At 40.4% G+C, this 26737-nt stretch overlaps 1 protein-coding gene across 2 annotated transcripts in view; it reads left to right on the forward strand.

The window, feature by feature from the left end:
* Lgr4 (leucine rich repeat containing G protein-coupled receptor 4) overlaps positions 1-23417 on the forward strand; it is a 102278-nt gene extending 78861 nt beyond the window's left edge. For both annotated transcript variants that reach the window (XM_050125365.1, XM_050125366.1), the window contains 15 exons: positions 496-567; positions 5687-5902; positions 6917-6988; positions 8489-8557; positions 9370-9441; positions 9627-9698; positions 10028-10096; positions 11543-11614; positions 12601-12666; positions 13611-13682; positions 15779-15850; positions 16395-16520; positions 17321-17436; positions 17797-17880; positions 20400-23417. In XM_050125365.1, the coding sequence (XP_049981322.1) occupies positions 496-567; positions 5687-5902; positions 6917-6988; positions 8489-8557; positions 9370-9441; positions 9627-9698; positions 10028-10096; positions 11543-11614; positions 12601-12666; positions 13611-13682; positions 15779-15850; positions 16395-16520; positions 17321-17436; positions 17797-17880; positions 20400-21676 (2527 nt within the window). In that variant the 3' untranslated portion in view covers positions 21677-23417. The remainder of the gene's footprint in view (positions 1-495; positions 568-5686; positions 5903-6916; positions 6989-8488; positions 8558-9369; positions 9442-9626; positions 9699-10027; positions 10097-11542; positions 11615-12600; positions 12667-13610; positions 13683-15778; positions 15851-16394; positions 16521-17320; positions 17437-17796; positions 17881-20399) is intronic.
* Positions 23418-26737: the final 3320 nt, after the last annotated feature.

Genomic DNA, 26737 nt, shown 5'->3' on the forward strand with positions numbered 1-26737 from the left:
CATAGAGCTCCCTGCTCGTGTTCTCCCAGCTTTATAATGACTGAGGCGTAGTTATGTTTCTACCAATCCTGCGGGCCCTGAAGACATGGCTGCTGCTCCCCAAAGCCCCAGTGTCTGCTTTCCTTGCAAAAACTGCCTTTCTCTGGCCAATGCCCAGTTTTCAGGGCTCTGCTTCCTTCCAGTGTGAGAAGGTGTTAGAAATCATACACCATAGTGAACATTAACTAGGCACCCAGGAATGAAACAAGCCCTGGAAATGGGAACTGCTGAGTAGTTTTAAGAGATGGCCTAGCATAGCTGCATAAATTTCATTTTGGAGTATAGAGCAAACGCTTTTTGACATCTTACAATTTTCTTGCCTTGGATGCTTTCTACCCCACCCATCCCACTTCTGATGCCATTAGAAATTTTTTAGGGGGAAAAATGGCTCATTTTTATATGAAAAGAAAAATAGTACAATGGCTTATTAATTATAAACCAATAATTTTGTTCCAGAACACTCCAGAATAATCAGTTGAAAACAGTACCCAGTGAAGCCATTCATGGACTGAGTGCTTTGCAGTCTTTGTAAGTAGTGTTTTGTTTTCTGCTTTCTTGGGTCATTGGAAAGCCGTGATAGTTGCTATAGAGTAAAACTGGAGCCCCAAGACCAGAAGAGATTTCTCCTCTTCCCTGGTCTTACAAGGGGGATGGCCAGTTGCTGGTATTAGGATAGGCCATGGTGAGGCATAGGGTGATCCTTCAGGCTACTTTCTTTCTTGACTCAGAGGCTTGGGGAACATCTGTACATGGCTGCCGATGCCTTCGAAACCAGGGTTAAATGAGTGCAGGAGTTCTGGGGTCTTGTATCCTAACAGCCACTATGATTCTGGTTTAGGCAGCAGTAATTGGTATACATTTTGAGTTTACTGTCTGACCTGTGGGCTCGAAGTATTTATTGGGTATAACTTGGCAATCTGAACTGCCTCCTTTTCCTATATTTTTTTCTTTTTGATGAAATTTTGGTTTTTAGACATATTTAGGATTTGAATTCTTGGATTTTTTTTTTCCCTCTGAGCAGTCATTAACTTTGAATGCTTTTTCAAGTACTACTTTGCTTTTTTACGTTCTTTACATACAAAGAGCTTGGCTTTTATGTGGATTCTAAATGCTTTTCTTACATTGGCATTTTTGATAAGTAAAGAGAAAAGGACTGTGGCGAGAAGTTCAAGTAACTCCCCTGACAGCACACAGCTAGCAAAGGCACAGAGGGGATTCAGAACCAGACAAACCTGTTTAGAATCCCAATTAATCTGTATTTCTGAGCAGAGATTCTGGTAATCAGTGTGAAGTGAGTGTTAGGGTAGAAACCTACTAATAAAACATACGTTGTAAAAGTTAAACTTTAAATCATATCTGTCACAGACAAGGAGTAGTATCCTGGGTGTTGGCCATTTAAGTTCTAGTTCAAATAGAAGGTAAGATTATGCGTATTAAGTAGCTCGCTTTACAAAAGTGGGAAGTTCTGGAATAGAAGGATTTGTTGCTTACCAGAGCACATTTGACTCAAAATGAGTCAGAATGAGTTGCTTCTATAGAAATATACAAAATTTTACAGAAAAATACAAAGATTGGCTAAGCAATCTCTTGCAACTAAGGCATACATGGTGTGTGTGTGTGTGTGTGTGTGTCTGTGTGTGTGTCTGTGGTGTGTGTGCGTGTGTTCTGGTCTGCTTTCATATGTAACAGAAACTATAGGAGGAGCTCTGCATCGGGCGGGCGTGCTGTATTTAAGAAGAAGTGTTCTTGGGTTTGTTAGCACAGTGGGTGTTGTGGTCAAGTGAGATATCATTGAAATCCTACCCTGGTGTAAAACAGCCTTATCAGTACTTGAGTCAGTTTTCAAATCTGATCTTCAGACCCGAATTATGATAAGGAATTCCTTGTGGTTTCGCCACAGACCTTAAAAGGAACAAAGTTCATTAGGCGTTGCAATTGACCAGAAGGTGTTTGAGATAAGTGTGTGCTTGGTGGTGACTGTAAAGTCAGGGTGAATGTAGGTGTTAAGAAAAAGATAGTGTAGCTGCCTCTCACAGACTCATTACCAGAGTAGAATATCAAAATGGGGATCAGAATGAGCCCTATAATAGTTTTCCTTCACATCAAATTTATATCTCAAGTAGTAAATGTCCTTGAATTTCTTAAATACTTTAAAAGTATCTTATGACTGTACTCTTTGCTCTGTTGAAAGGTTAGAAAAGAGAGCTTTTGATTACATAGAATATTTACTGATCACAAATTTTTCAGCACTAGAACAGTCGTAGAACATGGGGTCACAAACTGTGCTCCAAGCTGGATTCAGTCACTTGTCCTTAATAATCCAATTAAGAGTCAAAAGGGGGAAGCAGAAAAAGGAGATTTATTCAATGTGGCTACATTGGAAACAGGAACGTAGAGATCTAGTGAACCCACAAGTCCCGTCTTTGGGATCCTGAAGTGAGATTAAAGTTTGAATGAGCCAGGCGATGGTGGCGCAGGCCTTTAATCCCAGCACTCGGGAGGCAGAGGCAGGCGGATCTCTGTGAGTTCGAGACCAGCCTGGTCTACAGAGCTAGTTCCAGGACAGGCTCCAAAGCCACAGAGAAACCCTGTCTCGAAAAACCAAAAAAATAAAAAAAATAAAAAAAAAATAAAAAATAAAGTTTGAATGAAAGGCCACCGAATGATCATCCAGGCAATCAGACTCAAGGTGTACTCCTGCCTGTCACTGATCCACATCATTTGGGGGCTTTAGTTAGATGCTACAAGATGGTCAGACAAGGTGTTAGAAATGTGTGAAATCTGCCCGGCTCCTTACAGAACTATATGCAATATTTTAACACTATAATATTATTTAAGGCAAAAAAATTTTAAAGATGTGAGTTTGAGTTTTAGGGCTAAAATGCATTCCTGAGAATTGACAATATACATTTTCAAGATAAAATATGGTGACTATATTGCTAACCTTTTAAAAAGGGTTTTTGTTGTTGTTTATAAGACTTAAAAGTTAATATACACATACTGCATGGAGTTCTGATGGTAGAACATATGGCAGAAGCCCCTGTAATCTCTCGCTGTGTGAGATAGGGTGCTGCTTAGCATCCTGTAACAGTCCATTGTACTGCTTCTTGGTCTGGGAGGAGGGTTGTTAATAGTGTAGGTCACTGGGACGCAGCCCCATTTCTCTGTTTTGGCTATAGTGTTGTTAGGGTTTGAACCCAGAGTGTTTCAAACACTTGCCAAGTGGTCTACCCGCAAGTCACACAAAGCCAGATTTAAAGTTTTTCCTTAAAGCTTTGATCCCAGTATTAGTCTTCACAGTTATAGGTGTGTCGCTGATGCCCACGTGACTGAGTACAAAGATTAAACTCTTGAGTCCTTTATTTTACAAGAGTCCACCAATTTGTAATACACCAATGTGTATTACAATTTGTAATACACCAATGTGGAGGAGTTTTGTTGGCTCTTGCAAGTGCCTCCAGGCATTATTAAATAGAAATACAAATGAGCATCAGCGATAAAAATGAGCTATTTAACTCTTAAACTGCTATGACACCTGAGAAACAGGGGAAGAATTTTAATCTGTAAACAAAATACAACCCAACTTTCTTTCTTGGCCTGTGAGGCCTGTGGAGTCTGGACCTGTTTACAGTCACAGGTGTGTTTCCCTGGACTTTCCACTCCTGTGTTCCCAGCACTCTGACCTTTTGGGAGCTGTGTGGTCTCACCAACCTTTTTGCTGTTGGCCTTGGTCTTTGCCTGAAATGCTTCCTGCTCAACTACTGCTTCTTCTTGCCCTTGCTAATTCTTTAGGCTCCAGTTGAAATATCATCTTTTAAAAGATGATTATCTGGATCGTGTACAGTTTTGGTGGCTCCTTCTGCTCCCAGTGTCCCTCCGTTTTTATCCCCATCCCCACTGTTTACTTCGCTACACTTTGTAAGCACTGTTCACTTTACAATTTATTACTCTGTGCATCTCCCATAGGGAATGCCCTATGCCATTCCAAAATATTTTATGTCTAACAAGATGCTCCATTTGAATGTAGAGTGAATTGCAGCGCATCAGATCATCTACAGGTGTAATTCAGTTACACCGTGTGGTGAATCTGTCTGATTATGATTAGTGTCTCTCTTCAAGAAATGGATTCCCGGAGGTTGTGACTTGTATCTGTGTGTGTAAACACTCTCTTATCTATTTGTTAAAGCGTAAGTAACAGCTAGCCAACTCAACAGCTCTGTGTCTCCTACATTGCCAGTCTTTTATGTTGAAGATGCTAGTCTCTCTTCATGGGTAAGCTCTAGAAATACCCAAGGAACGTACAAACCTCAAGATTTTTATGGCTAGTGGAGTCATCAGGCAGCTGTGCAGTTTCCTAAGATCTCTTTTCAGTGTTGACGCTATCAGAAGAAAATGCCCATTAGATACCCACAAAGACCCACGGTCATGAGCCCTTGCTAGCAGACCTCAGGAGAGAAAATGCGTTGGGGCTGAGAGCAGGTAGCTGGCCGTGCTAGGTAGATCAGTAAGTTGTAGCAGGATTAAAAAAAAAAAAAAAAAACAGAAGGCAGGGAAATCTCTTTAAAACGCAGATGTTTTGAACTTTAAAATTGCCAGATGCTATTTCTGGAAAAAAATTGCCATTCTGAGTTCTTATCAGTTTTTTTTTTCTCTTCCCTAACTTTCACTGAGAGGTCCAAGGCTATGAGGCAGGAATGCATGTGATAAACATCAGCAAGAGATTATGAGGAAGGCTGGGATTTCCTGGCTTGTACAGTTCCTCATCCTGCTAACGCCAGGCTGCCTTTATATTGAAAAGTGATTATAACAATTATACTTGGTTATGGCAACAGAAAGAAATACTTGGGATTTAGTTTCCAGGGTTTTAGATGGAGACTTAAACACTAAATAATCCTGTTAATAAGGTGCCCCTTAATTCTAGAATTTTCTGAAAAAAATGAAACCTTAAAGCCACAGTAGCGTTGATTGGAGAGACTTATTTTTCCTGTGAACAATCTGACCCTTTGTGAGGAACTTAGCTTTGGCAAGCTTAAATATTTAATGCTAAGAGAGAAGTTTTACCAATAGGACGTGTGTTAGCTGATCTGGTAAGGGAGTTGAGAATCTACTGAAATGAGTTAGTTGCTATTTAAAAAACTAAGTATTTTCTTATTTTTCCTTTTGGTATCAAATCAGAGTAGCAGTTAAATTCAGTCTAAAATATTAGCTCTACTGTAACATTGGAGGTAAATTAGATTATTTGCTTAGCCTCATTTTTCGTTTTCCATATATCTTTTTTCATGTGGGGTGTGTGTGTTTACATGTGTGTAGGCACACACATTAACTGCCAGACCATCTCTTTAGCCTTATTTCTGTATCTCAGGTAGGTATACTCTGAAACGTAAATTCCCAGCATGAGCTTGGTGAGTTTTAAGGACATCCTTCTGTAATGAAGTTAGCCCGGAAAGAACTCTGATGTACTGGCATTGGAAGTTTTCGGTTTGTTGTTGTTTTTTCCAGACTTATACTACAGTTGAATAAAGAGAGATCACCATGGCGCTGGCTAGTTTTCTGACTCCTTTCTGTTTGGAAGCTCTAGAGCTATGCTCTTTGGATCGACTCCTTCCAGTAGAACTCATTACTGACTGTGGATGTTTCTGTTTCTCAGACGCTTAGATGCCAACCATATTACCTCAGTCCCCGAGGACAGTTTTGAAGGGCTTGTTCAGCTACGGCATCTGTGGCTGGATGACAACAGCTTGACGGAAGTGCCTGTGCGTCCTCTCAGCAATCTGCCAACTCTTCAGGCGCTGACCTTGGCTCTCAACAACATCTCAAGCATTCCCAACTTTGCGTTCACCAACCTTTCCAGCCTGGTGGTTCTGTATGTGGCCAACCCTTTTATTACTGAGTATTTATGTTAATTTGGGGGCAAGATGGATTTCTTGTGACACGTTATAAAAGTGGCCCGGTGGTCCTGCTTCTGGACAGTTAGTATTTGGGGGAGTAGCCTTTGATAAGCTCAAGCGTGCTAAACTTCTTGAATAATATCTAGTCAAAGATGTTGAGTCTTTTAAAAATAAGTAGCCACTTGTATTCATCTTGTAAAAATAATCGGTTCATTCATCAAGTACTTTTTTATAACTTTGTAAAATCTTTGTTTCTATCCTAATAGTGCATTTGTTTATTCAATAGTAAAAGAAGGGAAACTCCTTTAAAATGCTCAGAGAAATGAGTTCAAAAGATGTTTTATATTTTTCCAACTTTTCTCCTCAGAAAATTCTTGAAAGATATAAAATCTTTCATCTTCCAAACCTCAGTAGACACAATGCAGCCTCATTTCTCCTTTCTTTTTTCTTTTCTTCTTTCTTTTTCTTTTTTGGTTTTTCAACATAAGGTTTCTCTGTGTAAAAGCCCTGACTGTCCTGGAACTCCATCTGTAGACCAGGCTGGTCTTGAACTCACAGAGATCCCCCTGCCTGTGCTGAGATTAAAGGCGTGTGCCACCTTTGCCCCTTCTTGTTTTTGATGGTCTCATTTCTTTTCGAATCTGTTTCCATCCTCAGTGATGTAAAGTCCATAATCCTGCCTTCTTACCTCAGAGAATGCACCAGTGCTCTGTTTCATATGAAGGAGCTAATCTAAAGTTTTATTTTGATATGAACCAAAATCAAGTAATCTTCAATGTATCGCCATTGTCTGCATTAGCTTTCCCCAAATGTTGCTATTCTGTGTTCAGGGTGTCTGTGTAGTAGACCACCGCCAGCTTTCTGGAATTGAGTGTGGAAATGTTTAGCTATCCCGCTGCTTTCAGCCGTACCAGTTTAGACACATTAAGCTTATAGCAGTTGCATTTGAGAGATGTGAATGTCATTTTGGTGTTTTTTTTTTCCCATAGGCATCTTCATAACAATAAAATTAAAAGCCTCAGTCAACACTGTTTCGATGGACTAGATAACCTGGAAACATTGTGAGTACATTTACATTTTGTACAATCACACTGTATTGGGATAGTACAGTCTTAAACCTACTCCAGTAAAAGGGAAGATCTTGTTGAGAATAGCTCATTATTAATTCGCTTCAATTAACAATTCAATTTTCACCACTCATAAACCACTTGTGAAAAGTAATTTCAATTTGTGATTCAAAACTGATACTTCAATGTGAACTTCAAACCCTCCCCTAAAGATTTGTACCTTTCCAAAACGTTAATTTTGTTAAATTGGTGACAGTTTGGGAACTTTGACATTTCTAAAACCCAATTCTATTTGTAATAGTTTGCTACTGTTGACTTTTCTTGATGATTTTAGTAACCTAGCTAATTCTTTAAACTGGGTTGGAAAAGCATGGAATATGCTTTCAAATGCTGACATGTGACAAAATAGTATCTTAAAATATTGCATGATGCTGTGTTCCCTCTAGTTGAAGAGGGATTTCTGAGTATTTGGGCTGCACGTTGTTCCAGTCTTAAAGTAACAGACCTTGGATAACTATGTGTAACTGAGACTAGACTGTTTTTCTTGTTTTAGTTTATACTAGTTGCATTGTTACCTATATTCTGAAATTTCTAATTAACTGTGAGCTACTGAGAAGACTTCAAGTTTTATAGGACCTTGATCAACCTTCCTGTCAAAACACATAATAAACACCAGTGGATATTTGAATTAAAACTGGAGGAAGAGATCTCTAAGCTCAGGTCTCCTCTGTTAGGTGTATTCACCTAGGTAGTAATAAAAGCTAGCCCATGCATGCTGTTCAAATTATATTAAAATTAAATCTCTTCCAGTTAATTCAGCTTTTATTTGCCATTTTCGCTTCTATGTAGAAAAGGAAAACAATAGATTTCAAAGGAGCTGGGCTCTTTAATTTCTTTTCACTCTCATTCTGAAATCATCCACAGTCACCAAATGCCATCATGTTCTTTATGTTAGGAGATATTAAAATTTAGTTACTCTCAGAACTAGACCTGCTTTGTTATAAACCACCGTGGCTTTATCTCTCCCTACTGAATATATCATTATCAGTAATTCATGACCTGCATGAGAACAATGCTGGTCTTTCCAAAGGCTTCTCATTTCAAGTTCTTATAGCAGAATTGCTGTCTACTCCAAAGGAAACCTCAGTTCATACTCTTACGTGGATACTCAATAAATTCTACTTGATGGTAAATTTTCCAAGAAATGACACGAGATTCTTGTGGTTAGTCCTCCGTGGCATATGATCTGACAGTTCCCTGAGCTTGCGAATGTTTTAACTTAAAAACATAAAGATAACTTTTCTTTTTTAATATTTTCTAAATATCTGTAAATTAAATTTAGCTCCTATATGGTTTTAAATGACAGTGTAGTTGGGAGAGAAAGATTGCCAACTATGGGTTGTGATCATTTAACATGCATTTATACCAGAATGTCTGATGAATTATAACAGCTAATCACTATTCTTTGATATTTTCTCTTATTTTTTCCCCTAGGGACTTGAATTATAATAATTTGGATGAATTTCCTCAGGCTATTAAAGCCCTTCCCAGCCTGAAAGAGCTGTAAGTGTTGCTTTTCCCCCTTATGCTGAGCATCCTGGAACTCATCCTTCAATGCTCTAGTAACTAGGTCTTGGAGCATGTCCTTCTCGTTACCTAGATCTTTAACACACGCAGACACAGTCAGGCCACAAATCACACTGTATTAGCCAGCACAGATGGTTGTGAGCATAGGTTACTGTACAGGGAGGGAGGCTACAGAAACTAAAAAGCATGAGGTACAGGCTGCCTGGATGACCTTGCAGTCTTAGCCTCACTAGAAAGGCAGGACCTAGATATCAGCACACAACTGTTTCCATAGAGAAGTCTGTGAACAAATAAGACGGATCATTCCACAGAAAGATCTCACGGAAGCCTGGGGTCATTGGAAGATAAGGTCACTGAAAGAAAGGAATTTGACCAGACCTAAAGGGTGGGAAAATGTACAGCCGTGAAAGGGATGAGAGCGTCTGGAGGCTGGGTTTGTCTTGAACGGAGATAGTAATGTATATGGAACAACAGAGACTGTCACAAGTTGAAAAGTCCAATGCAGAGGTAAAGTACAGGCCTCTGTGATGGAGCTTTGGAGCTTATTTCTCCGTAGATCTCCATGCTATAAAGTTCTTTGATGGCGAAGCAACAAGAGACCAATAAGAAACCAGGCTAAAGAGAGGGCTTAAGAATGAAGTAAAAGATGACCTGGAATTCAAAATTCAGGTTTCTCAGTTTGAACGATGTTTATGTTAGCATTATCCCTTCTGTTTTATGTGATGCTGAGCAGCAGTGGGCACTCCGGTTTTAACTGGTTTCTAAGTGTTTCTCTCCTGTCCTTCTAGGGGATTTCACAGCAATTCTATTTCTGTTATCCCCGATGGAGCATTTGGTGGTAATCCACTGTTAAGAACGATGTAAGTATTTTTGAAAGTTTCTTTGAATATATAATCACATGCAGCTATGTCTAGAAATGCCAAACATCAGCATCAAAAGTAAAAAAAATTAGGGCTTTCTGATATATGGACACAGGGGACATAGATTTAATCTCACAGTGCTCATCAGCATATGAAAACGTTGCCTCTTTTGGATATTTTCACAGCCATCTGTATGATAATCCGCTGTCTTTTGTGGGGAATTCAGCATTTCACAACCTGTCTGAGCTGCATTCCTTGTAAGTATTATGCAAGTTTAAAAACACACCTGAATATTTATGCAGCTTGTTAAATAAAAAGCAAGAATTAGCATTGTTGTAGCTTCATAAAGCAAATACCCTCTCCCTGCCCTCTATGTGGCATTTCAAAGGGTAACTTTTAACAACATAACATTATTCTTATTTATGTGAGTACTTCACCAAATGTTTACATGTTTAAGAACCTTCAAGAGATGAAATCAGTTATATATGTTTATGTAGTTTATGTAATTTCGAGATTACAAAATGAAAATACTATGAAAGAAAAGTTTGTTTTAAATTAATTTGTTTTTCTCTCTCCAATTTCTTAGAGTCATTCGTGGTGCAAGCCTGGTGCAGTGGTTCCCCAATCTGACCGGAACGGGCCATCTGGAGAGTCTGTATGTGGGGTGTTTTAAAGCCGGGTCACGGAAAGATGTCATTGCAATCCAGTGTGCTAGCAGATAGCCAGTGCTTTTTAGTGATGGCAGTGGATTTATGGTCATTCTTCCAAACTTTTGTGACTGTCAAGATGAATGTATTAGGCTTGAGGTTGTGTAGCTGAGACAGAGTGCAGCCTCCATCCACTGTGGACAGATCTGAAAAGGTTGCTGAGAATAAGAAGTAGCAACTAAATGGCTAATTAGAAGCAGAACTTCAGAAATTCAAAAGCAGGACCAAAAAAAAAAAAAAAAAACCAAAAAAAAAAAGCCCACCATAGAGGAGTTGCAGTATATGAAAATTAATAATGTCAAGTCTTTCAGAATTAAATTTTCATAATTAGACTACGAATACAAAAAAATATACTAAGGCATCATACAGATGATTAAATATAGATAAGAATCACATGGAATGGGATGTGGGATGAGACATTTGGAAAATGATTTGGGACAAGATTTTAAAATGACCAAGTCTTGAGCCCCTGAACATCTGGCTACAAACAAGATTCCTAGTCAGTGGCCGGTGAAGGGCATAGAGGTCCATTTGAGATTTTGTCCTCAGCCTACCAGATAGCCAGCCACCTTGGGCCTTTGTCGCCCAGGGCTATTATCTGTAGAAGCTTTACTCTGGTGCGCTATTTTAGTGTTAAGATTTTCATGTAGGGGATAAAAGAAGTTGGGAAGCACCAAGCACCGAGAAAGAGTTCCAATTTGGTCCTTAAGGTAGTTTGTGCATGTTGAGAATACTGGACCAGGTAGAGAGAGGAGAGTGTACAGTAAAGAGATCAAGGTGTAGAGCAATGATGTCATGGCCAAAGCCCAGGGACTAGATAGCACCAGTCAGCTGTGCTCCAGGCATCCAGTTCTTCTAGAACAGAGGGCATGATCAGATTCTTTTACTGCTTGCTTTCTGAAATATTGAAATATTTCACCCTTGATCTGCATAGCAGCAAAAAGAAAGGAGAGGAAAGGTCAGATAGTAGCATACTCTATTAGAAGAAATAGCTGGCGATTGACTACAAGTGGGAAAAGAGGCAGAGGAAAGAGCAAGAATATTTCAGAGTGCAGAGCTGGCTGACAGAAGGAAAGGATAGAAACGTGATTTGCATTTGGGTTCAGGGTGCTCTCAAATGTGCTAGGTGTGAGCAGAGATGACAGGTCGGAGGAAATCAAGCCTGTTACCTGGACAGTGTTAACACTGGGCCACAGCTCTTTTTCATTTTTGTGAAGATGTGTTGAGAGTAAGTTCACCTTCCCCATGCCTATCTTCAGTGGGTGGTTAGGCAGCGGGGTGCACAGGCACCTGTACACTGGAATAGAATCATTCACTTATTGTATGTGAGAGAAACGTTTCATTTACTGTCCTGACTTGAACTGTCTCTTAGATGAACAATTGTTTTCCCACAGAACCTTGACTGGGACAAAGATAAGCAGTATACCTGATAATCTGTGCCAGAACCAAAAGATGCTGAGAACTCTGTGAGTCGGGTGATCCTCTCCTTCTCCGTATGCCTCCCTTTTATGCATTTATAGATGCTCACTTATTTTGAATGAACTATGTTCATAAGATGGCTTCATGCTTGATGCCATTTATTGTTGGTTCCTTTCATGTAAGTGAGGAGCTTACTATTTCACAGCGCAGGGGGTACGCATCTGAATTTTGATTTTGGGATTGTGCGTTATGTTATTATGTATGAGTTGTTTGGTTACTTTATTTGGAGCAAGGTAAACTAGAAGACTAGTTGTTCTGGTTTCCACTTGGGCGTCACCCCCAGGCACATGCGCACACATTTTCTTTCTCATCCGTAACTAAGCAGATCCCAAAGCATTGAGTCAGGAATGGACTAATTGTAGCTTTCACAGATGTGTAGGCTGACCTAGAAATTAAAAGTGAAGGTGTAAAACTCTCACCCCAACAAACAGTTGGATCCTGATTTAAGTACTTAAAGGCGGTAGCAAAATAAACGATGGATGACCGAGTAATTACATGTTATAGTAGATTCTCTAACGTACACGCGATGACCGTGATGGACAAAAAACCCAGTGGCACCAAACGTTAATGACTCTGACATAATTTTATATAAATGATCTAAAAGATGCAGCAAAGCATTTTCATTAAAGAACAGCATATGACATAAAAATGTACTGGAAAAATAGAACTTTTCTAGAAGTCTGTTGCTTTGCTACTCAACACACCTTTATGCACATGCTGTGCTGCATATATGTGGCAGAACTTAATATAGCTTAACATATTCTATATTGTCTACACTCAGCACTGCATCCTTTAACTTTATAAATTTCAAGTCTGTGCTAGAGGGCCTACAAGCATCCGGGAAAGCCAAGCTGGTTTGTCTTGCCCGGCTATCTTCTCTGGAAGACCTTAGTGTTCCTTTCAATGCCTCTAGGCACAGCACTTTTAATGTAGTGTTTTAAGAATGACATTTAAGTTGTTCTGTTGTTTTTAGGGACTTGTCTTACAACAATATAAGAGACCTTCCAAGTTTCAATGGTTGTCACGCTTTGGAAGAAATGTAAGTTGGCTTTTGACTTATTCTATTTTACTGTGGTATACTGTTAGGTCACCAGTCAGTTCAAATAATGAATTGTTACAAGAAATCAGAAGTTTGTACAGTCGAGTGTTCCTGTAAATAAAATGTCTTGTGTCTGATGTGTTACTGCAGTGAACATTTCTTTTATGATTTGTAACAATGGGGGGGTTTTTCTGTTACCTGGAAGATATCCCTTCTCCTCCTCTTCCCTCTTCTTTCCTCTTCTCTCCTCCTCTTCTCTCCTCTCCTCTCCTTCCCTCCCCTCCCCTCCCCTCCTCTCCCCTTCTCTCCTCCTTTCCTCTCCCCCTCACCCCTTTCTCTCTTCTCTTCTCCCCTCCCCTCCTCTCCCCTCCTCTCTCCCTTCTCTCCTGTCTTCTCCCCTCCCCTCTTCTTCCTTCTCTCTCCTCCTCCTCTCTCCTGCATTCTCTTCTCTCCTCTCCTCCCCTCTCCTTTCTTCCCCTCTCCTCTCCTCTTTTCCTCTCTCTTCTTTCCCTTTCCTCTTCCCTCCCTCTATCCCCTCCCTTCCTCCCCTTTCTCCCTTTCCCTTTTCACCCCTTCCTCTTCTCATCTCCTTACTCCTCCTCTTTTGCTCTCCTACTTTTTCTTCCTATACTATTTATTATGCAAGTTCTCAAATCTTTTCTCACTAGTCATCTTTCTGCTCTCATATCTGAATAAGATTGGTGGGAATTTAGATAGGGTACCAGTTAACTCTCAGTATAACTTGAGACGTAATATCAGTTAGTCTAACTTTTTCATTTTCTAGATAAAGAAGTTGCAAGGTCAATGTTATATATAAATGTTAAAATTTAAAGACAAAAAACTTCACAGAGAACATTATTTTTCAACATAGAATTTTTCCTTCTTGTTTATTAATCCCTACCTTTCCTCTCTTTCCCCATTCTTTCTTTCTTTCCTTGTTTTAGTTCATTGCAACGTAATCAAATCTACATGATAAAGGAAAACACTTTTCAAGGCCTTTCATCCCTAAGGATTCTGTAAGTTTTTCTGTGATATTTAAAGACAAAAGCTTTGTCAAACTATAAATTTACATTTCATGATTGTCTTAGGTTTCCTTCTGCTCTGGTAAAATACCCTGACAAAGGGAAGGAAAGGTTTCTTTGGCTCAAAATTCCAAGTTGTGGTTACTGGAGGGAAGTCAAGGTGGCAGGGACTGAAAGAGCCTAGTCACATGATGTCACAGTCTGAGCCATATGACCTCACATTCCAGGTCATATGACATCACATTCCAGGTCATATGACATCACAGTCCAGGTCACATGACATCACAGTCTGGGTCACATGACATCACAGTCCACATCACATGACATCCACAGCCCAAGTCATATGACATAACAGACAAGGTCATGTGACTTCACAGTCCAGGACAGAGATGTTAATAAATGCTTGACCTGCTAGTCTCCTCCACTCTACAATCCAGGATCCTCTACCCAGGATATGGTGCCACCCACAGTGAGTGGTTCTTCACACCTCAATTATTGAATCAAGAGAATGCCCTATGAATACACCCAGAGGCTAGCCTGATGTAGACAGTCCCTCATTGACACTCTTGTCTGAGCATTCCACATTGTGTCCTGTTGACAATGAAAACTGTCACAATGATTTCCATGTTACTAATAACACTTCAAATATGTTTGATATTTTGTAAACAACATTTAGACTTTACCTTGTGATACTTTATAAAGAATGTATTTTTCCTCATAGCTTATTTATGATATTGGTCCTCAGCTGTGAAATGTTTCTAATTTCAAAGTAAGAACTTGTTTGTGTTCAAGTTAGAGCGAGGTTTGGTGCTTCATTAGCCTGAGGGAAGGCTGACCTCAGCCCGTGTGCTATCTGCAGCTTGCCTCCTGTAGTCAGGAATATCGTGGAAACACAGCCAGGCCTCTTGCTGACATGTTGACTGAAGCTGCTTTTCTCATGCTGAGCCACAATTGAGCAGTAGCCGGAGAAACCATGTCATCCAGAAGATGAAAAGATCCACTTTTTGGCAATCGGCAAAGAGAAGCTTGCTGGCCCTGTTCTGGAGTACCTGCCCTGTTAAAGATAGTACATTTGCAGCAGATGTACCCATTTAAAACCCTACCTAAATTTAAGGACATATTTGTGCCTGGCGCTCTACTAAACCTAAGAATATAGAGGTGGCTAAAGACAGAAAATATAATGTACTTAGTTGGTGCACAATTTTTAAATACAGAAAAGGTTTGAAAAATTGGCACTAAGGAGGAATTACACATATTGAATCTGCTTTTTTAGTGGGTTTCCTTTAATAAAAAAACCAGGCTGGAGTTGTGCCTTGGTGGCATTGTGTCTGCCTTTTACACACAATACTGAGTTCATTTTTCAGGGTACAGGAGCAGCTCCTATCTGCCATCACTTTTAGAGCACTGGTAGACGACAGCTGAAAGCCGGTCTTTTCATGGGTTTCTGTTATGCAGGACATGTGCTACACATTTATTCAGTCTTTTAATTAACAATAAGGTCCGATTTAAATGTGGCACTATTTCTGTGGCTTGTTAGTGCTGTGGTAGCAGAAGTTTTCAGGGTGTGTCCTGTAACGTAGGGCTAGCTCTAACATTGATAGGCGTTTTATTTCCTGCTTTGGGAAAGAATGATATCGGAAGCTCTTTTGAGTGCTCTTGTTTGCTTATCGATCATTAGTCTTCTCTTGTGGCCTCACAGCTAGGCCTGGGGAAGGCAAACAATATGAAGCCCATTTATTATTTTTTTTTAAAGCTTTGTCAGGACTTGGGCTTTTCCTGCCTGGTTAATAGTATCAAAGGTGATATCATATCACACTGTTTTGGAACTGGTACCAGGATGATAAAGTGAGAAAATTCACAACTGGTTCTAGAGGGATGCCAGGTACAATTAATGCGACAGGGAACAAACACATTCTAAGAAGACTGTTGTGAAAGAGACTGTAAACATTTACAAAAGGTTGATAGGCAAGATGGAAGACCTGGTTAAGGGATACTGTGTTGCTGCCCCAGGTTATAGAGTGTAGTCTGAGTAACTGCCTGGAGTTTGGAGCGTTTGTTTGAAATAGTTAACACGTTGCTCTTGGTTGCAGAGATCTGAGCAGAAACCTAATCAGTGAGATTCACAGCAGAGCTTTCACGAACCTTGGGACAATTACTAACCTGTGAGTAAACGAATGGTCTGTGCAATACTGTCACGAGGAGTGAACGGCCTACCAAACCTGTGGTCAGGTCAAATATTTAGTTAGTTCTTTCGTTATCTGAATGCTAAGCTGTGATGGTATAGTTACAGCTTCTTAAATGTCAAGACCCATGCTAGATCCATCTTTTTAACACATCTAAGCTTCATTTTAGTTATCTAAAATATAACTAATAGTTTTCTAGTATTATACCTAAGTAAGATAAAATTATATATCATAAATATCTATTTACGATGTTAATATATATACACAGATTTTCCTGTTATTATTTTTACATGTGCTCTGTGCATGCGTGCGTGTGCACATGTGTACTTGTCACAATGTGCATGTGGAGGCTAAAAGGCGACTTTGGAAGTGGGTTCTCGCCTACTGTGGATTTGGGAGATTGCACTCAGGTTGCCAGGCTTCACAGCGCCCCATCAGCTGAGCTGTCTTGGCAACCTGATGGAGAGGTTTGCATGTGACTTGTGTCTTGGAGGGTTAACGTGAAGTATCTTTCATATTTCAGGGATGTAAGTTTCAATGAATTAACTTCGCTTCCTACGGAAGGCCTAAGTGGGCTCAATCAACTAAAACTGGTGGGCAACTTCAAGCTGAAAGGCGCCCTGGCAGCAAGAGACTTTGCTAATCTCAGGTGTGTTTGTTTGTGCCCACTCTTCCTTCTTCTAGTTATAGTAGGCCTCAAATTACTGAGCCTCCTATTTTTCTCTCCCCCTGTGGTTTCCAGATTTTTCTGGTAGGTTGTAATTTAGGAATATTTTCTATCTCTGCTACCTCTAACCTTGCAAACTTGGTGAAAATAGAACATGAGCAGTGTCCCATCATGGTCAAGAGCATGAATTAAGCTCTGAATACTCTCAGATAATGTTTGTCAGGTTTTTTTTTTTTTAAATGAACCTGTCATCAGCAACAAGATACGTGAAATGTCCTATGTGTGAACTGACAGGAAAACTGTCCTAGAGACTGCAAATTTTGGGGGGTTCCTTAGATGCAGCAGACAAAGGGCTTGAGCATATTCTTATACAAACAGAGAATATGTTTACTTCGTTTATATGAGTAAAGTAACAGATGACCTGGGGTATTGATTTTAAATAGACTGTTTATTTCCTATGACACACTGGGCATGGTTCAGACATGTATAAAAGGATCACTGAGATATTTAAATTGCTGCATGGCTATGAAATTTTAGCTTATGGCTTAATTTGCATCCGAATATTAAGAAACAACTCATAAAAGGGGGACCTCTCAGCTGTGTTCTTGAGGTTTACCAGAACTCTTTTCACAGATGAGGAAACTGGTCTGGGGAGGGTACATAGCCAACTGAAGGCATGTGCCAAGTGTTTCTGGTGCCTTGCCTGGGCTCAGAGCTTTTGCAGGACTAAGTCCTGTCTGCGAATCTGGAATTCAGTGTGTGTTTTATGATTCTTTTCCCAGGTCTCTATCAGTGCCCTATGCTTATCAGTGTTGTGCATTTTGGGGGTGTGACTCTTATGCAAATTTAAACACAGAAGATAACAACCTCCAAGACCACAGTGTGACAAAGGAAAAAGGCAAGTGTGTCCACTCTGAGAAACAGAGACCTCCCTAAGGCATTAATCAGCCTGTCTGGTAATCAGTTTGAAAAGGATCAAAATGTGAGGAAAGTTGCATTTACTGTGTCACCTTCATAAAAAAGAATATTTTATGTATTCTTGGACAGTTTTATACATGTATATAATGTATATCCAACCCTAGTGCCCTCCCCATTCCCCCTGGCTCCCTCCCCTCAATACTTTTTACCTCCGTCTTTAATGCTATCAAGCCTTCTATAAGCGGATCTTGCACTTGTGACACCAGAGAAAGTTGTCAGGAAGTTGGTTCCTGCTGAACTGTGTATCATTTGAGCTGGGTGTACTTTGTTTTCTATTCAGGTGCCGCTGACGCAGCAAATGTCACCAGCACTGCTGAAAATGAAGAACATAGCCAAATAATCATCCACTGTACACCTTCGACAGGTAGTGTCCAACCTGTGTGCCTGCCATCTCTCACTTTAAGTAACAATGGGCAGATAGACCTAAATGTCTGGGGAGGGGTAAGGTGACCTGATAAAAACCATCTTTCTCACTCAGCCTAACTAGTTTGGAAAGTCACTTCGGGTTCAGCAGGGATGTGCTCAAGGTGTGTATGTGTGTGAATTACCCCACCATGTTTTTTTGAGTCAGAGTCTTTTACTGAACCTGGAATACATTGATTTGGCTCAACCAACTGGCCACTGAACTGGAGAAATCCACCTGTCTACTGCCACCTCCTCCAGTGCGGGAGTAACAGACATGGGCCTCTACGCCAGGTTTTTTATGAGGATGTTGGGATACAGATCCCACTCCCTGTTCCTGTGCTGCAGGCACTCTACCAGAGGAGCTAGCTCCCTTGCTCCTTCATCTCTTTCTTTCTTTTTTTGTTTGTAGAGACAGAGTTTCCCTGTGTAGCAATCCAGGATGTCCTGGAACTCACTCTGTCTACCAGGCTGGTGTCACACTCAGAGATCCACCTGCCTCTGCCTACCAAGTGCTGGGATAAAAGGCGTGTGCCATTACCACAGTCTGTCTTAATTTTTTAAATGCAAATTTGCCTTTCTTTGTTACTTACTTCCTCGATTGTATTAGTTCTGCGAAAGTTACCAAACTGCTGCCATTTATTTGGTTGCGATTATAGTGGCATATTCTCCTTACCTGAGTTATAGAAACACAGAAATTCTGACAGATACCCTAAGACAGAAGCAGTTTGCAATAAACTCCAGATCCTTCTGTGAAATCAGATGCTTTCTGAAGGAAGCAGTAGGCTTCCAAAGACAGAGTCCAATTGTTAGGAAAGTAGCCCCACCCGTCTGAGAAGCAGTTCCCAAAGGATGGTGTTCTTGCCAGACGAGCTCTCTTCTGGCTTGTGTTGGTGGTGGTTGTTTTTTTTTTCCTGTTTGTTATTTTGTTTTGTTTGAGACAGGGTTTCACTATATATCTCTGGTTGCCTGGAACTCACTGTGTAGACCAAGGTGGCCACAAACTCAGAAATCACCTTACTCTGCTGATTAAAGGTGCTCCATCTTGCCCAGATCTGCTCTTATTTTTATAGAGGTCTGAGTTCTGATTTGGAAATAAAGGCCAAAAAAGGTACTCTCTTGTAGAACTCCCTAAGGGTAGTACAACACAATTTCAAAAGCTTTTGTTACATGGAAATCAAAAACTGTGTAGAATTGACTTTATCTGATTAAGATGGGGATGATTAGATGGCTCAGGAGTAAGGGGACTTACTGCTAAGTCTGATGACCTGAGTTCAACCCCCAGGATATACATGGTGGAAGGACAGAATCAGGGCTAGCAAGTTGTCCTCTTACCTCTAAGCATGCACCATGTCATATATACACTATACACTCTAGGTGCAAGATAAATAAATGTACATGTAATTTTTAAAAATGTATTGTTTAAAAATAAGATACTTTATTGGATGTATAAATTCCTATGACAGCTCAGGAAAATAAAATATGCCTTTAACCAGCTACAGTATATAGTTTTGCTCAGCTTCATAGTCAGATTTTTTTATTTTGAAATTTTAAACAAAACACTCATTATTTGTGATATAACTAGCATATGAAAATTAACGGCTAAGATAAGTAGTTCATCCAGAATGATGGCTTATCCCTGTAATTCCCGCATTTAAGAGGCAGAAGCAGACTGCTCTGTGAGTTTAAGGTTAGCTTAGTCTATACGTCAAATTCCAGGACAGCTAGGGCTAAGGGGAAAAAAGGACAAACAGCTCAGCTACTGAATGAGTATTCATTGAAACCCAGTCTGTTTTTATACCAAGATTAGTTATGAATAGTTAATATCTGTGTGATTTAACCTTAGTTATACTAGCTTAGTGAGTCGCCTTCGTCAAGCCAATTGAAGGCTTTCAAATGTCAGTTTCTTTGAAGATCAGGTTAACTGTACCTAGCTTAATCTTCCTCTCTGGGTTGAAATGTGTTAGCAAAATATGTGTGCATACATACGTAGAGACCAGCAAGAGAGGGAGCCAGTATTTACCGAAGTTAACAATACACGTGGCAGCCGATTAAGTCTACTCAGCCTGCTTCTGTGTACGCTGCGCATTCTGTGAAACAGGCATTATGGTCCACAAGGGATAGGATGGAATCTGTACAGTCTAAGAGGAAGGACAGCAAGATACAAGCCCTCTGATTACAGATTTCAGTGTTTGGACCAAGTACCTTTTATTAGCTGGACATTGTGCTATGTGTATCAATTTTACATAAACTAAAATTTCTTTCGGTTATCTCCATGTGACTTTACCAGATATTTAGTTTCAAAAATTTAAGGGCTGTTTATTTTTTAAATGAGCTTGTCTGTGACTATAGTATCTTAGAAGTGGTAATCTTTGACTTTGCAGGTGGCAGGCTTATTCTGGATTTAATTGCTAAGCCAGACCATATGATCCAGTGTTCTCCAACTGTCTTTCATCGTATCCTTTTCTTTCTCATTTCTAGGTGCTTTCAAGCCCTGTGAATATCTCCTGGGGAGCTGGATGATCCGCCTTACAGTGTGGTTTATTTTCCTGGTTGCCTTGCTTTTCAACACGCTGGTCATTGTAACCGTGTTTGCGTCCTGCTCGTCGCTGCCCGCCTCCACACTCTTCATAGGCTTGATTTCTGTGTCCAACTTACTCATGGGCATCTATACTGGCATCCTTACTTTTCTTGATGCTGTGTCCTGGGGCCGATTTGCTGAATTTGGCATCTGGTGGGAGACCGGCAGTGGCTGCAAGGTGGCTGGGTCTCTGGCGGTCTTCTCCTCAGAGAGCGCCGTGTTCCTGTTAACGCTGGCAGCCGTGGAGAGGAGTTTGTCTGCAAAGGAAATAATGAAAAACGGGAAAAGCAGTCACCTTAAACACTTTCGGGTTGCCGCCCTCTTAGCTCTGCTCGGTGCTGCTGTAGCAGGCTGCTTCCCCCTTTTCCACAGAGGGGAGTATTCAGCATCTCCCCTGTGCTTGCCGTTCCCTACCGGGGAAACATCATCATTAGGATTTACCGTGACCTTAGTGCTGTTAAACTCACTAGCGTTTTTATTAATGGCCATCATCTACACGAAACTCTATTGCAACTTGGAGAAGGAAGACCTGTCGGAAAACTCACAGTCTAGCATGATTAAGCACGTGGCTTGGCTGATCTTCACCAACTGCATCTTTTTCTGCCCTGTTGCGTTTTTCTCATTTGCGCCATTGATCACGGCAATCTCGATCAGCCCCGAAATAATGAAGTCTGTTACACTGATATTCTTCCCGTTGCCTGCTTGCCTGAATCCAGTCCTCTATGTTTTCTTCAACCCAAAGTTTAAGGAAGACTGGAAGCTACTGAAACGGCGCGTGACCAGGAAACACGGATCTGTTTCGGTTTCCATCAGCAGCCAAGGTGGCTGTGGGGAACAGGATTTCTACTATGACTGTGGCATGTATTCCCACTTGCAGGGCAACCTGACCGTGTGCGACTGCTGTGAGGCATTTCTCTTGACAAAGCCAGTATCCTGCAAACACTTAATAAAATCACACAGTTGTCCTGTGTTGACAGTGGCCTCTTGCCAAAGACCGGAGGGCTATTGGTCTGACTGCGGCACACAGTCAGCCCACTCTGACTATGCGGATGAAGAGGATTCCTTTGTCTCCGACAGTTCTGACCAGGTGCAGGCCTGTGGACGAGCCTGCTTCTACCAGAGTCGTGGCTTCCCTCTGGTGCGCTACGCTTATAACCTGCCCAGAGTCAGAGACTGAACTACTGTGTCTGACCGTTTCCCCCGTCAACCAAATCGCAGCGCTTGCAGAGAGAGCTGTCCATCTTTTGACCTTTCATCTGGGAAGCACTTCTGTCATCACTGCCTGGAGTCACTCAGAAGAAGAGGAAGGACGGTGGCAGTTTATTTCTCAAACCAGACATTTGTGAAGAATGGGTGCCTACATAATATGTTGTTGAAAAAAGAATTGCCATGCCCCGGCGATGTGTGGTCTATTTGAAATAAATACAACTTTAAAATGATTTGATATATGGCATAGCAATATAAAATTAGTTTTTTTTTTTCTGATTCATCGGGTGCAAAGTTCAACCTGTTTCTGAATTAAGCACAAGATAAAGGACAGCTGTTAATATTTTTTAATTGAAAATGTGAATTTATAAAACTGAGAAAAAGCCTTGCTAATTTTACCTAATGTTTCATCATTAATCTCAGGACGACTTACTTCAGGGCCAAAAAAGGGATTGTCTCCCAGCTAGAGCTATGAGAGTTCCAACAGGCATTACCTTCATGTGTTTTCTGTGTCCATAAATCAAAGGTTTGGTTCAAATGATTTATAAATCTAAAACCTGGAGATGTTTTAAAGACAATATTAACAGCTGTTAGATTTTTTAAAATAGCAGAACATTTATTTTTGTTCATTATATATTACTTTGGTGAAATCAGTGATTCCACCCCTTCAGTGTTTTACAATCACAGTACTAGGACAAGGCAAAAGGCAAATTTACTATGTGGCCCTCGTAGAGATGACAAACTACTAAGTAATACTGAGATTTTAATGTATCCAAGGGGTTTGATGGCTCCATGCAATGTTCCCATTAATAGACAGTTCCTAATGCCACTGGCTGCTCTGACATTTCCAGTTTTGTTGACATGTTATCTGTAGTTTGGATTATACAAAAAGTAAATTTGGGTAGTTTTATTTAATTGGAAGAAATTGGTAGTAATCATAACACAAAGCACTTACATTTATTTTGTAGTGAGCTAGTCTCCTGTGGTGTTACATGAAAACTTCCATATGTTTTTTTCCACCCAGTAATCTTTTTTTTTTTTTTAAGCCCACCTTGTAGCTCAGATGCTTTGGTTAAACAAGAACACACATTAAGAGTGGGGAGATCAAAGCTTGTCCTATGTCTTTAAATTCTTTTTATTGATTTGATTCTTACCTGTAGGCTTCTGATGTGTTCCTATAAGGAGACTTAACACTGTGTTAAGTCAGTAGCAAACCCACTGCCATGTTAGTTATTCTGGTTACACGAAAACTTAAGCTACATTGCAGTTTGATGATTAAACTGTACATACTGTGGATATGATGAATTTTTATCTTATGTAAATTATTTTTAGAACACAGGTTGGGAAATGTGGCTTCTGTTCATTTTGTTTAATTAAAGCTACCTCCTAAACTATAGTGGCTGCCAGTAGCAGAATGTTAAATTGTGGTTTATATATGTGTTTTTGTGTGTGTGGTTTTTATTTTCCCCCTTTTTTTTTTTGACATTGTAAATAGTCTTGGCTGTACATTGTCAGTGGAATAAAAACAGAATCTTTGTATATCAAAATCATGTAGTTTGTATAAAATGTGGGAGGGATTTATTTACCGTGTGTTGTAATTTTGTAAGGTCATCTATTTACAACTTAAATAAAATATATTTACACAGCTGATAAATATTAAATCATAACTTCGTAAGGAAATCCCAATTAAAGGCTTTCTTCCTAAAATTCAAGTTATTGAAAACTTTTTTGTTCTTTTAAGAAATAGGTCAGGCATGGTGACGCATGCTTTTAATCCTAGCACTCCAGAGGCAGAGGCAGGCAGATCTCTGAGAGTTCAAGGCCAGGGCTCTGTAGAGAGACCAAGTCTCAAAAACAAAACAAAAAAACAAGCAAAACAAATAAAACAAAAAGAGGATAGCAGCTACATAAAGTTTTCAAGTAGAGGATACTAAAGAATTGTTGGAGATAACCACTGGAAACAAAATTTTCATGCTGTCTATAAAAGTCTAGGACACTGTATTGAAATTTAGAAAAATTAAAGTTTTATCCCAAATCCAAAGAACAGCTTAAAACAAATTGTGGAAGGGAGGGGAGCAGAAAAAAAATGTATAGCTCAATGAAAACAATTAAAAACACATTATGGTGTTAACGATAATACTGTTAATTAGATCTTTATTTAAAGGCAAATGATTAACAACCTGCATGATACTAAATGCAATCACTTGCCTAGTTGCTTAGGACTGCCCTCAGTTTTCAAAAGAGAAAAACATCAAACTACAGAGAATTTCAGTAAATCCTTGAGAAGCATAAGATCCAAACCCAATTCTCTGTGTTTATATTTTATCTTATAAGGGGAGGGGGGGGTGCATGCAGGTGTACTCTTGCCTGGAGAAAACTTCGTTTAACATCTTTGGGGAGGCTGCCCACCTTTGCTGGAACAGGTTCTCTGATTAGTTTGAAACTCACTGATTAGGCTAGACTGGCTAGTTAGCCAGACTGACAATTAGGCTAGACTGGCTTGTTAGCCAGACTGACTGGTTAGCTAGGCTGACTGATTAGGCTAGACTGGCTGGTTAGGCTAGACTGACTGGTTAGCTAAACTGACTGATTAGGCTAGACTGGTTAGCCAGACTGACTGGCCCAAGCTTCTGCCACCACACCAGCAGTTTTAAGTGGGTGCTGGGAATTGAATTCCGGTGCTCGTGCTTGCAAGGTAGGCAGGCCCTTTACTGACCGAATCCTCCCCCTAGTCCCATTCATCCTAATTCTGGATTTAGTAGTGAGTTTGAGTTAAACTCCGAATGTTGGAAGCCTCTATAGCAGAAAGCACAGTATAATTAATTACCCTTCACCCACACCTTTCACCAAGTACCCACTACAGCTCTGACAATTTTCCACAGCACACAATAAATCTTGCATCTTCACATTCACTAAACCCCTTCAATCCCTCTGCCTCCAGGATTATTTGGAGGCAAGCTAAAACATCATATTACTTCATCTGTTAATACTTCAGCGTGTGCAGAAAGACGTTTTGAAGCCATAGCATAGAATTGTCATAAGGCTAACTGGCAAAGGTATTAGTTTTGTAATGTAGTTACATATTTTTAAGCAAAAGTCACTTTTACAGAAGCCGATTAAAGTGAAAATAAATGAATATGAAGAAGACATTGGGGCTGGAGAGATGGCTCAGTGGTTAAGAGCACTGGCTGCTCTTCCAGAGGTCCTGAGTTCAATTCCCAGCAACCACATGGAGACTCACAACCATCTGTAATGGGACCTGGTGCCCTCTTCTGGCATGTGGGCATACATGGAGGCAGAATGTTGTATAATAAATAAATAAATCTTAAAAAAAAAGGCATTGTTGAGTCTGAACCTCATAACTTAGGGGAGAGCTAATTTGTGCATTTGTATACTCCTACCCATCTTGACTATTGCCTCTCAGCCCAAGTAACAAATAGCACTGTAAACAGAAACCATTGAGGGGCCTTTATTACAGTCACACAACCATAGCCTCGGGCCATGTAACACCCTTGGAGCTTTTAAGGCTCCTGTATTGCTAAAGCATACTGTACTTGGCGGACACGGTGATAATAGATTATCAAGAATGCTTTAATAAAACATTAAGTGGGTAAAGAAGGTATATAAGATTCTCATACCAAGAGGTTTAATGTGGGAAATTGCCAGGGTTTAAGAGGGTTTACCATTATAGATGCCAGGTCCTGAGGTAGCTGAGGATTAATGAGAAAAATAGGGTAGTAGGGTAGCTTATTTTGGAGACGATTGAATTAAGATCATTGAGGTCAAATAATTTATTTAAGGACACTTATTAAGAGGGAAACTCCTGGTTCAAAACCAGTTTCTTTCCCCTTCCCTAACACCATTAGGTAATTTCTGTTAATAAATTGTTTCTCAAGCTTCCATCCTTGTGCATCTGTAAGGCAGTGTCTCGAGTTACTAAAAGTGTTTTCTGATGAAAGGTCTTAACTAGATATGCCAATACCCCATAACGACTCAAGAATGAAAATAATTCTACTAAGTCACTTTCCTTAGCTGTACAATTGTCTTCCAATGTCACTGTTTTTTTTTCTAAAAATTTGAACAAATAGTGCTGTACCCCAGGGCTATGTGACCCTGCTAGCACGTCATATTGTAGTCACCGTGGCCTTTGCTTCACCTTTGCGTGCTGGTATTTTTTATCCTATCTCAATGCCCTGTAAAAAGCCTACACATACAAATCTCATCAGATTTTGTTTCTTTGAGCATTAAAGTTGTGTGCTGTGTCGGTCTCATTTTTCACTTATGTTGTTTCTGAGAGTAATGTACAACAGGAGCGAGACAAAGCTGTATGTGCAGTTTTCCAAGCTTGAATAACATGCCCAGTTTCAGTGTCTGCCAGTTTTTCCTTGAGCGCTTCACCTAGATTCCCAGTCCTAAAAAGGAGAGTGCCTCAAGGTTCTAGAAAAATACCTTGCAGCACAGTTTGTGGAGTTTTTGTTATAAAAAGAACGAGGGATTTTAAGGTTGCTCTGGTGTGAACATGCTGGACACAAACGCTTTTAAAGGCCAGAAAGTTCGCACGCCCTGACAAACTGCGTTGACAGTCGCTGCCAATACAGTGAAAGACGGTGCTCAAAGACAAGTCTCTGATAAAAAGTTCTCTTCCCTTAAATGCAGCCTGATGTCAAGACAAAACAAATACAGCTAATCACGATTGCTAATTTTTTATGATCTTGACCTTCTATGAGGGAGGGGAAATAATCATGGCTTCCTGCTTCTGCCTTTTCCTTTAAAAGGATCTGCCTTAGTGACACCGACACGTGTAGAGAACCAAATGGCCTACAGCACCACAGCAAACACAGTAGTCAGGAGGACGCCAGGACCTGGCAGGCGACCCGGGAGGCGCTGAGCTGACGCTCTCAGTGGGAACCTTGGAGCTCCAGACTGCGGAAGTCCTGGTCCACAGGCTGGGACAAAGCTCTTCGCAGTCTCCAAGCGTTGCTATGACAACGCGGGACCAGGCCGGCGCTGATTGGCCAGCGGCCGCGCGCGG

The sequence above is a fragment of the Alexandromys fortis genome, unplaced genomic scaffold (genome assembly GCF_014885135.2).
Source record: "Alexandromys fortis isolate MF-2015 unplaced genomic scaffold, M_Fortis_MF-2015_v1.1 scaffold_229, whole genome shotgun sequence".
NCBI classification, from domain to species: Eukaryota; Metazoa; Chordata; class Mammalia; order Rodentia; family Cricetidae; genus Alexandromys; species Alexandromys fortis.